Source organism: Lepidothrix coronata, unplaced genomic scaffold, assembly GCF_001604755.1.
Source record: "Lepidothrix coronata isolate B3197 unplaced genomic scaffold, Lepidothrix_coronata-1.0 Scaffold46, whole genome shotgun sequence".
Lineage (NCBI taxonomy): Eukaryota > Metazoa > Chordata > Aves > Passeriformes > Pipridae > Lepidothrix > Lepidothrix coronata.
The window spans coordinates 3,475,772-3,487,603 of record NW_016690226.1 but is presented as its reverse complement, the minus strand read 5'-3'; the positions used below and the strand labels follow the sequence as shown (position 1 = coordinate 3,487,603).

Here is an 11,832-nt window from a genome sequence, read left to right as displayed (position 1 = left end):
TTCCTGGAGGAATAACCCCAAGTACCAGTACAGGCTGGGGGCTATCTTGCTAGAGAGCAGCTCAGCTGAGAAGGACCTGGGAGTCTTGGTGTATGACAAGTTGACCATGAGCCGGCAGTGTGCCCTTGTGGTGAGGAGGGCAAATAGTGTCCTGGGGTGCATCAGGAAGAGTGTGGCCAGCAGGTCAAGAGAGGTGATCCTCCCTCTCTACTTGCCCCTAGTGAGGCCACATCTGGAGTACTGTGTCCAGTTCTGGGCTCCTCAGTACAATAAAGACAAGGAGCTACTGGAGAGGGTCCAGTGGAGGGCCGTAAAGATGATTACAGGTTTGGAGCATTTGTCTTATGAGGAGAGACTGCAGGAGCTGGGCCTGTTTAGAGAAGACTGAGAGGGAATCTCATCACTGCATATAAATATCTCAGTGGTGGTGCCAAGAAGACAGTGCCAGTCTCTTCTCAGTGGTTTCCAGTTACAGGATGAGGAACAATGGCCATAAACTAAAACACAAGAAGTTCCATCTCAGTATGAGTAAGAAATTGCCACATGAAGGGTGGCAGAGCACTGGAATGGGCTGCCCAGGGAGGCTGTGGAGGGAATGTCTCCCTCTCTGGAGACATTCAAAACCCACCTGGATGAGTTTCTGTGTCACCTGCTCCAGGTCACCCTGCCTTGGCAGGGGGGTTGGTCTAGATCTCCAGAGGTCCCTTCCCACCCTAATACTTCTGTGATTCTGCAAGCTGTACTGGAATGGGAGAACTGAAGTAAAGCATCCCTGCCCCACTGCTGCTTAAAGGTTTAAAGAAATCCCTAAACTGAAGTAATTTTTTTAAGCAAGCTGTGAGCTTTCCTGATGGTCTGCTACATACACCACTGTGGCACAGGTTTGGTTTGACATAAGAAAACAGGACAAATAAGACCTACTTTAAATCAATTTTATTTTCATTGACTTCAACAATTTTTTTAAATTTATTTTTTTTTACACAATTTCCAGCAACATACATTATGAAATATACAAGATAAAGTAGGTGGTGGGGTTCTGCCCATCTTGTAATTCCTCCCACAGCTGTGGAGGGAAGACTTGCAGGACACAGTGAACATCAGAATCTCAACACTGAAAACAGACACAAAACAAAAGAGACAAAAATATATATGAAACTGTTTGAACTGGTCACACTTCAGGGCCAGGTACAGCACAATAAATATTAGAACTGCATTATCTCAGACATCTTCTGTAAAGTTTATAACATCTTCTATTTAAAGAGATAAGAACATCTGGTTTCTAGCATGAAATGCTACATTGTACAGTGGTGAAGGGTACAAATGATGAGGAGCCCAGCAAGGGCTTGGATGGTGACCACTCATTCACACATGCTCATTGATAAAATAAGCAGCATACATCAAAAGTTTAGTGAGCTGTAAACTTAAGCGTTCACTACCAGAACATCAGCTGGAGGAGCAGTTTCTTTTGGGAGAACCAAAACCAGTTAATCCCTTTAAGTTTCAGCTGGGCTCTCCCCTGACAAACAGTGGGTTGATACCATAATGGAAGTGGCAGCATTTGGTCCATAGCACAAGATCCCTTTGCGTCACTACTGTTCAAAGCTGGCGGCCGGTGGAAATACTTCAGTGCAGAATTGAACGCGTACGGAGGCACAGTGTCACCAACAACAGGTACTGTCTCGGGACTGTAACAAAGCAGCAGATGGCAGCTGGAACCCAGCTGGGCACAGGGTGCTGCACAGCCAAGTAGCACTGGATGCCACCTGATGCGAGCAAGAGGGAGAGACTGGAGAGGATGCCAGCATTTCTCTCTCTCGGTCTGCAGCAATGGGATGAGTGCTGGGCTCAGGGACTTTGACAGAAAGGCTGTCCTCTGCTCATTCCTCACCTCATTCTAATTTTGCCAATAAACAAGCTCAAGAGACAGCAGTTTTCAGCTGCTTGACAGTGCTTCCAGAGCACAGAGCAGAAGACCAGAGTCACTGGTTTCTCTTGCATCGTAATCAACAAAGCAGGAGTAAATACATTTTGTACTCGTCAACCTTCCCCTGTTCATCCCCCATCCCCAGTTTAGCATCATACATTCCTCTTACACAGGAACTGGGGACCTTCTGTGCCACCACCCATCAGGCCCTGTGAGCACAGGTGGAGGAGGAAGGCTAAGCACGCGCTTTCCTTTCCCTGGCATGACCCAGGCATTGCACTGGGGGGCAGCTGCACTGGCAGACAGAGCACCACCAAGGAAGGACTGCGTTCTGGTCCACACATGTGGCATCACCGTGACTTGCCATCTACGTCCTGCAGTACATGGCAGCAGTCACAAGCTTCACAAACTACAGCAGCTGAGTGTCATGAAGTTTTATGGGGTGAGTGGGAGCCAAGAAGGGAAAATCCTGCTGGAAGCTAAGCACCTATGGCTTTGATTTTAGCTGATTCTGAGTCCAACAGTACTATCTGCACTAAGTAGGAAGATAAAATTGTATTTCTCCAGTGCACAAAATTATACTGGTCACTTGTATGTGCTCATCTTCTAGTTAGTCCCTTCTTGGGGAGAACCACAACTACCACCACATTTCAATACCAACAGACTCAACTGAGAGAAGTTAGAGTAGTGAAGAATTTTTGGTTGATCAACATGTCATCAGAGCATGGTCAAAAATTCTGTTTGAAAACAGGGAGTTCTACGTCTGATAGTCACTTAGCAAAGTGCCAGGTGTAAATGCCCTTACCACTGCCAGCTCGCAATGTACCGCATGGCTGCATGAAGACCTACACCTCCTCTGCCAGTACAGCTCAACTGGTTCCATCCCAAGATGAAAGACTGGTTACCAAGAGAGCTGGGAGAGGAAAGGTTAAATTTTTCCCACCCTAGAAGTGTACAACAGCATTTCCTCACTCAACCAGGCTCATTCACACATCACTCACCATTTCAGACACACAAAGCAATGCCAAATACAAACTAAGAGGAATGTTTTGTAAAGACACTCTCTGAGTATGAACAGGGAAAACATAGGGTAATTTATCAACTCAAGTACTGTTGCATCATTCTTTGTAAGGTAGGGAAGCAGAGGAGCTGAGATGAGGAACTGAGAGGACAAAGTGGAGTGATCACAGAGGTCGAGTCTAGTCTTCCAGACTGCGAAATGCATTCTGCATATCCTCAAACAGCTGAGCATAGTCCGCCTTGATTTTTGTTTCACCGTCTTTGACAGGGTCCTGAAAGAACACAGCAAATAAACAGATCAGTCAGGAAAAGCCTTGTGTACTTAAGACAACCCCACTTTGCCAGTGCTGTAACCTCTCAACCTTGGGATTAACACTTGCTAACTGCAGAGCAAGCATTGTAGCTCTGTCTTCCTCCCATCTGTCTCACAAGCCAGCAAGGTTTAAATCTCATTCTCTTCCCACATTCAGTGAGCAGACAGAATGGATACTGGACAGTGAATTTTTTTTTGTGAGCAGTGGTTACTGTATTGAAAAGCAACTGATTTGGAGGGGAATCAACAATACTGAGGGTCTTTGTTAATGCTGTGTGATTCAAGAGCTGCAATGATTAATACCAGCTCCTATCCCCACACCAAATGCAGTGAGGATCTTTGTGACTCAAATGCTCTGCTGTACTTTCTTAGGGGTGCATCCCCAATAAGTGCAAGAGTTACTCTGCCATCACTCAGAGGTTGCTTGGTTCAAAATTAAAATCTATCATGTAATCATAAGAAGCTCAAAACTATCTTTGTACAGCTTCATTTTCTCAGAATACTTTTCATGAAAGACAAAGGCAAAAAATGCAACAATCAGCTTTGCTCTGAGGCTGCAAAGTTTTGTCTGCAAGAAGCATTAACTGCCAGGCTTTGAAATCTGTTCCATGTCTTCACCATTACCCTCTCAAGTGATAAGTTCCTCTGGGCCAGTGCATCTCTTGGGAAACACAGAGGACTTACATGTGTGGATGCACTACTTCTTAAACTGTCTCTCTAAAGTACCCAGAACACCAGATACAGAACATCTAAACTCTCATACCTTTTAGACTTACCCAGGGAATATAATTTTCCTTTCATAACTATTAAAGGGCCAGCTCCACTTATCATATATTCACCCTCTGGATCATTTTCTCAGTCATGCTGCCCAGCACTCTGCTCTGTGCCAGATGGCTGCTGGTGGCCAGGGTTTGTAGAGTGTTTTAATTCCCCTGTCTCTACATAACCAGCTCTCAAAGAAGCTCATGTCCCCAAGTGTATCTTGTTATGTTCTTGATGCTTTGAGAATATATTCCAGGGATCTGCCTACTGCAGAAACAAGCCAGTACCCTGCAGGAAGACTGGCATGCCAGAACTCTTAATTCTAAACAATTTTATCCTAAGGTACTTGTTCTTGAAAGATTTGCAATATTGACTTATGCGAGTTATAACAGAGTAAGCATTATATTTCATAGACAATATTCCTTAGCTACTTTGACATCAGCCAATATCACAGGTTACTACTGTCCTACCAGTAATTGCTACACCAGCATGCTCTGGAAGTTTTAGGAAAGCTGTACCCTAAAACAATGCTACTGAAGTTACCCAGAGCAGGTGCTCCAATCCACTTGTTTTCTCTTTAGCCCATGTTGAAGTTACTCCTCCCTTTCTCTCCTCCTAGTTGCCTGCCTTCAGTCCTGAAGCCAAACACAGGGCACATCATGTATTATTGCAGGAGACTAGCATTTCTTTCCTTAACTTCCATTTAAAATAGCTTGTTCAACATTTCTATCATTCACTTTTTAGCACATTCTTGGATTTAAAATTCAGGCTGCTTTTATCTGATAATAGTCTCCTTAAAACGTGTTATATATTTTTACAGAATTTTATAAAAAAAACCCCCAAAGTAAACAGGAAAGGTGCTTGTACTGTTACCATGACTATATGTAACATAAAAGAGGCTGCTGAAGGTGGGGTTGCCAAGGCTGTGCAGGCAGCACCACCAGACCAGATTTCTTTAGCAACTGTTCCTGTACGCACAAACAACTCTTTAGTGTATTCAAATGATGGCAAAGAGTCTCTGTTCACAGACCTTTATCTAAGGTCTTGGACCATCACCATTGAAACACAGCCTTTCAGAGGCCCTGGAAGCTCCCAGAAAGCAGACCAGCCCACTTCCTTACAAACATACCTTGAACTTCATGGAGGTAAGTCTGTAGAGGATTTCGCTCATGTTCTCTCGGATGATGGACCACGTGATCTTATTGTCACTCTGAGCTGTGGTTTCTACGGCACGGCGTGCCATGTCATAAAATGCAATCATATTGGAAAGCATTCCCACTGTTTTATAGAAGGGGCAGAACCTGATGGAAAAGAAGAGGACCCATCAGGCATCTTGGAACAGTTAACAGGACTAGCCTTTGCTCCTCTGGATTCTCACCTGACAGCAAGAGTACTAGCCTGCTTTACTCCTGGTATTTTTAATATATAGTGTCAAAGGAGAGGAGCTGCCTCAGATAGGTCCCACATTTTTAAACAGGCGAATCACAGGTCAAGGCCAAATCATCCTGAAGTGAGGTTTCTGAAGTAGCACCCAAACACTGGGCAGAACAGGAGAAAGCAGGAACCACTGCTCTTGAAGTCTCACATTTCAAACTGTGCCAATGCTAACAAGTAAAGGAAAACAACTGAGCAGCCATTGGAATTCCTCCTTCCAGTTTTGTCCATCAAGGGAGCAGGCTTCTTCCTAACAGCCTAGGATAACCTGACAGCTCTGCAGGTTTCTTTGCTCACAGGAAAGGGAGTGTTTCTATAACAAGCACTTCACATGCAAAAAGCTCTGTTTTTAATGGGTAGATGATTGCCATGAAAGGCACCTCATTATTATTTATGTGCTACTTCCTGTACTTCCCTATTGCATACACGAACACCTGCCCTAGTAACCTGATCAAAGGCACACACCACTACAAAATGATGTATGTCTACATTCTTAGTGATGAAGTACTCAGGACTTCCCGATCTACCTGGGCTGAGGAGTGAGATGAAGTAGAAAAAAACCCCTTGCCAGGCTGTGAAAACACAAGGATAGCGTGGAAAGAAGCAAAGCAGACTGGGATAATAAGCACTGCCCTACGGAAAAAGATAAGAGTAAGTTTCTTTTGATAGCTCAAACTTACTCAAGAACTATGCAATAGTAACTGAAAGCAGACTCTTACAGTCCCCTATGCACTGGGGACAAACAGGACAACTTTGGACGTTGTCTTTGAAAATAAAGCAGTCCTCTCCTCCTCAGAAGAGAGACATTGCAGAAACATTGGCTAACTGAACAATAGATGAGAACCCCAAACGGTGTGTACTGCATTCAGTAGAGGTCTGCATGCCTTGGGCAAGACAATGTGAATGCATCGTTGGATGGCCTGCCTAAGCACAGTTCTTCCATTTCTTTACAGAGAGTAACATTCATTTCAGCACTGGTCAGTTTGCAAGTAAAATAACTGTCTAAGTCCAGACTGCACAGGACTAGGAGGGCAGAGTGCCCAGTCAGATCTCACCTGTCATAAGGCGTATAACCATTCTGTTGCAAAAAGTCATCTTTTATCAGCTTGGCAACCTCCAAGGTAATTTTATCCGTTTCTGCCAAGGAAGCCTAGAAAAGTAAGGTAAACAGTTAGTTTAGTACTCAAGTCCATGAAGACAAAGTATGTCCTGGCCAAGAAGAGCTATCTTTCAGTACCTGTGTCCTTTGCACCCTCTTAAGAAGGCATCAAGCAAAACTATGTCTTTTGGGTATTTCTCATTCCCTGCTATAGAACAGCCGATTTAACTGATTGGCGAAATTAAGATGGGCCAAACATTCAGTAATTCTGCTTTAATTCTACCTGATGAGAAACAATGGAAAGAAAGCTTCCTTTAAGATAATGGAAAAGCCACCAGACACAGAAGGTTCACATGGCTTTGCTATGAGATATGTTGAAACATCACCTTCCTATGTAAAGAGATAAATTCATTCTTACCTTCCTCAATCCCTGTGGAAGAAAAACTAGATCTCAGCATGCTAGGTCAAGAAGTAATATTAAGGATTTGTACTAGCCTGCACAGTCATCAATGGTCTTTTCCTGTCTGGCATTCAAGGAAAGAAAAGGAGTTGATGACAATGCCTGTCATACAACACAGGACAGCCACAACCCTGCTGCACACTGTTGCTCTTGGCACCACAGGTCATGCTTCTCCACCTTCATTGTCCTTCAGCTAAATTGGGTCAATTGAGTTTTAAGTACCCCAGCTTGCTTTCTAGACAGGAAGTTTAGACCTTATTTCACAAGGAGACTAACAGAATTCTGAGATAAAAAAAAGAAAAAGAAGTATCTAACTGTTTTTCCACAATTCCCCCTTTCTAAAGGTTTGTTGCAGTTTTTAGCCAAGCCTAGACCAAAAGAAACTGTCAAAGATAACATCTCTGAGGATCACCAGTTCCAACACTTCTATCATGGGAATAAATGCCTAGTCACAAGACTGGCTTATCAATATCCCTTCCACACCAAGGAACCAATTCTACCCTGCTCTGTAAACTGGTTTTTTAGAACACGGTTCTGTAAAAAGAAAACTGCAGAAGGCCCTGTGACCCCATTTCCTTTTCTTCAAAGACACATTTAGAGAAGAGAACTCTACTAGGCAAGATCTGGTGAAAGGCCTCATCTTGGTTGGGCTAGAATATCTGTGAACAGAGAGAGCATTTCAGCTACACTAGAACACGTGAAGCAAGTGAATTTACGTGAGAATTTATGAAAGTAAAGTAGCATCAAGCCAAGGTTTAGCAAATCTCAAAAAAGTATTTGCCATTAAAAGACAAACAACATGTAATAAAGCTGGAATAAAACACAATTTGAGGCAGGAGAGTGACAGTCTCCCAGTGGCTTTTTCGCACTATGCAGTATCCATAGGGCCTGGTCTAAGACATGGTCAAAAGCCTGTGCTAGCCATAAGAAAATGGAGGATGGTTCATGGACACCACATTTCCTCACAGCTGCTTACTCACCTTCCCCACAAGCTGCACAATCTCTGCAAGGTCCTCTTCCTCCTGTAGGATCTCTTTGGCCTTTGTCCTGAGAGGGACAAACTCTGTGAAATGCTTGTCGTAGTACTCGTCCAGGGCACGTGTGTATTTGCTGTAACTGATCAGCCAGTTGACGGACGGGAAGTGCTTGCGTTGTGCCAGCTTCTTATCCAGGCCCCAGAAAACCTGTCAGAAGCCAGAAAGATCAGTCAGTGTTCCAAATCAAAAGTGAACCAAAGTAATTAAAGGCAATTAAAAAAAAAATACAGAAAGCAAGTCTGAGCGAACACAACATGGCAAAAGCTATCACAAATGAAAGCCCAAGAGGGAAAAAGCAAACCTGCCTTATGTTAATTTAACTATAGCAGTGACTTTCAAATACTCTTCTCAAAAAATGGTGCACCTTTTAAGCTGAGTTCAGACTTACTCGAGACTGCTCGTGAGGGAGTAGTCAACCATATAAAAAACACTGTCGATGATGGCATGTAATTAAAGTGGAGACCTATTAGATGTAACTGATTTTCCCAAAACAGGACTGGAAACAGTCCTATTTTGCAAGGACAAAATAGTTGCAAGACATTCATCTCCCCATCAGCTTCTCTGAGGATATTTTGTGGTTTCAGTGCACCTGTATTAAGAATGGCTTGCTTTCCTTCTCAGCTGAGAGACGCATCCGAAGTGCAGCTCAGTGGGCAGCAATCAGGAAGCACACAGATATTCCTCAGCAGTTGGCATTGGAATGAATTGCTACCTTCGCTCCCTCTTCCAAAGGGATCTCAAACACATCAGTTCAGAAACCATCTCATAAGATCACCCGTTAGAACGTTTTCCAAAGCTCCCTACAAAGCTGCGCCTGTGTCAAATCAAAGCTCTCTCAGCCCAGCCACTGGCACAAATGTCCTGAAGCACAACCATTTTGACTCTAACAAAGTGGACAGAACAGCTGCAACGTTCTGGAACGTACCTGAACAATACCCAGTGTAGCAGATGTGACAGGATCAGAGAAGTCACCTCCTGGGGGTGAGACACTGAGCAGGAAGAGATAAGGAAAAGTTATCAGTTTCTCTTCACAGTTCAAAGTGAAGTCCTGAACACATGACTGCACAGCTCAGTGATCAGAGAAACCAGAAAAGTCAACAGAATTTCAAGTAAGTAACAGATTGTAATGTGTTTGCAGAAAGTGTTTGATGCATACCCACACAGGTGTAATATCAAGCATACCATGAAATATAGTTACATCAGTGACTGATTGACAGTATAAAGGTGATTTCAGTCATTTTATCTCTAGGTAGTAACTCCAGCTTGGATTATCAAACCTGTCTCAATTAGAACAGATTCAGCAAGTGTGCTGATAGAATCTCATGAAACACAGTGCAGTGATTATTTTACAGAAAACAATATCCCAGTTTGAAATTATTTCAGATATTCACCTATACAATAACTATCTCAACTTCATGGGTGTTTTACATTCCAATATATGCCTTCCCAGAAATGAAAAAAAAACATCTTCCAGTCTCAAAAGCACAATGCCCCTGGGTAACATATGTTGTGGACAGCAGAACTAAGCAGAGCAAAGAATGGACTCCAGGTGTTCTTCCAGAGGCCCTTCTGAAAACGTGGAAATTCACTTTGCCCATGGAATGATATACAAACCAGTATCACCTAGGAGAATGCCTGGGGACCAAATGCTTTTCACAGCCCATCACAGCCTGAAATATGCTGCTCCATGTAATTCTACTCTATTTGAGCAAGAGAATCACGATTCATTATACCCCCAAGTGCACACACTGCTGCTTTAACTGCCCCTTCTTTCCTGCTCTGAGCATGGTTTGACATTCTTTTCAGACAGCTCTAATGACATTCTTCCCTGAGCCATTTGCTCCAATTGCTTCAAGTGACTGTGATTGCACACCACAAAGAACTACCTGTCCACATTCATTCCTTCTGCCCCCACACACAATTTACCACCAGTTCTGGGTGAAGAGAGACTAAGTATGTACCTACTCATTCTCATATTTTCAAGTTCTGCAGCTGCACAGAACAAGACCTTTCTGTCTGAAAAACAGGTACTCTGACATACAGAAACACAAACTGCCGCCAACACAAAGGCAAAGCAATGCAACACTCACGCTCCAACAATGCTGACGCTGCCTTCCCTTTCAGGATTTCCCAGACACTTCACTCTGCCAGCTCGCTCATAGAAAGAGGCTAGACGGGCACCAAGGTAGGCTGGATAACCACTGTCTGCAAACACCAACACACAGGAATTGAGTTAAGGGCTCAGAGTTTAAAGGATTGCATTTGCAAGACTAGATTGAGGAAAGACTACTCACCAGCTGGCATTTCCGCCAATCGCCCTGAAATTTCTCTGAGGGCCTCAGCCCATCGGGAAGTGGAGTCTGCCATCATACTGACATGGTAGCCCATATCCCGGAAATACTCAGACAGGGTGATTCCTGTAACAAAGACAACAGCGTGCTACAGGATACAGTTCAGAAAGGAATTATATGTTTGCATGTTGTCAGTAAGATGCAAATAAACCAAATTATTTGAGTTTACATTTTGATGGAAACAGATAACGGAAGTTACTCTTTCTTCCCACTTGATCATGTCCCTGCTGTCTTTCTGTTGCTACTGTTCATTTCTTCTGACTCTCCCCATTTTTGTTTATGAACCACTCTGACTCATCTCACATTCTCATGTATTTCTTTGAAGAGACACAGCGATGTCACTGATGCTACTCTTTGCCTCATTGAAACCATGAACAAAGACTCTTCTTCCTGTAAAATGTCTCCTTCCCTTTCAAACTAGTAGAATACAACAGTGAGAAAGGGTCATGTTTTATCTGAATTATCTGACAACTCTTTGTATAAAGGAATTTTAAAAAAAACTCTAAAAGGCTGCAAAGGAAAGACAACTAACTTGCCAACTCAGAGAGTACTATTACTGCCCATTAAGTGGCTGTACTTGTCAGCAAAAAGCCAGTCACAAACAAAAGGTTACCGAATTAACACATGGAGAAAAACTATGCAAGCTGCTGCAGTAAGTTCACCTTATAAATAAAATTTACTCGATATTTGAAAATGGTAATCATATGCAAGCAAGCCAGACTCAATTAAGATAATAAAACTTGGTGCAGACAAGGTCTGAAAGGGTTGACTTCTGAAACTAAGCAGGTTTCTTGGTACTGGCCATCTCAGGAACTAGAAATACTAGAGCATGATGGCTTGCTCTACACACACAGCCTTTTTCATCCTCCTGTAAATCTTACCAGTATAGATGGAGGCTTCTCTGGCAGCCACAGGCATGTTGGAAGTATTTGCTACCAGAGCTGTTCTCTTCATGATGCTTTCTACCTTGCCATCAACTTCCATTGTTAACTAAAACACAAGAAAAGGAAAAAAACAAACTGTAACAGTAGTAACTTTTCTTGTTAATTTTTTGTTGCTTTTATAACCCCGATGAAGCCTCAAGAACACCTGAACAACAGATTGTATATCCTAACATTTGTGTAGAATTCCACCTATGAATCCCCTGGGATTTAGATTCTTCAAGGCCACCTCAGCTTGACTTTCCCACCTTGTAATCAACCAACACACCCAAGCCTTTTACTCCTTATTTCTGGCTGTGAAGTTTGAACTCAACAGTTCACACTATCTGGCTTTTTCTCTCCTATTTTATAGATGACTGTGATGCAACAAGTTCCCTAATATATAGTAACAGGTAGGGATTTCTGCCAGGGTTTCAAGACAGGCAAGATGATCTTTTTCAAGTTGCTTTACCAATAAGATATTTTATTCAGTTACAACACAAGTCCAATAG

At 43.0% G+C, this 11,832-nt stretch overlaps 1 protein-coding gene across 2 annotated transcripts in view; it reads right to left on the bottom strand.

The window, feature by feature from the left end:
- Positions 1 to 918: 918 nt before the first annotated feature.
- ATP6V1A (ATPase H+ transporting V1 subunit A) overlaps positions 919 to 11,832 on the bottom strand; it is a 29,160-nt gene continuing 18,246 nt past the window's right edge. For both annotated transcript variants that reach the window (XM_017814811.1, XM_017814810.1), the window contains exons 8-15: positions 11,282 to 11,390; positions 10,344 to 10,466; positions 10,140 to 10,254; positions 8,975 to 9,038; positions 7,993 to 8,196; positions 6,509 to 6,603; positions 5,149 to 5,320; positions 919 to 3,216 (exon numbers count right to left, since the gene is read on the bottom strand). In XM_017814811.1, coding sequence (XP_017670300.1) covers positions 3,124 to 3,216; positions 5,149 to 5,320; positions 6,509 to 6,603; positions 7,993 to 8,196; positions 8,975 to 9,038; positions 10,140 to 10,254; positions 10,344 to 10,466; positions 11,282 to 11,390 — 975 coding nt within the window. In that variant the 3' untranslated portion in view covers positions 919 to 3,123. The remainder of the gene's footprint in view (positions 3,217 to 5,148; positions 5,321 to 6,508; positions 6,604 to 7,992; positions 8,197 to 8,974; positions 9,039 to 10,139; positions 10,255 to 10,343; positions 10,467 to 11,281; positions 11,391 to 11,832) is intronic.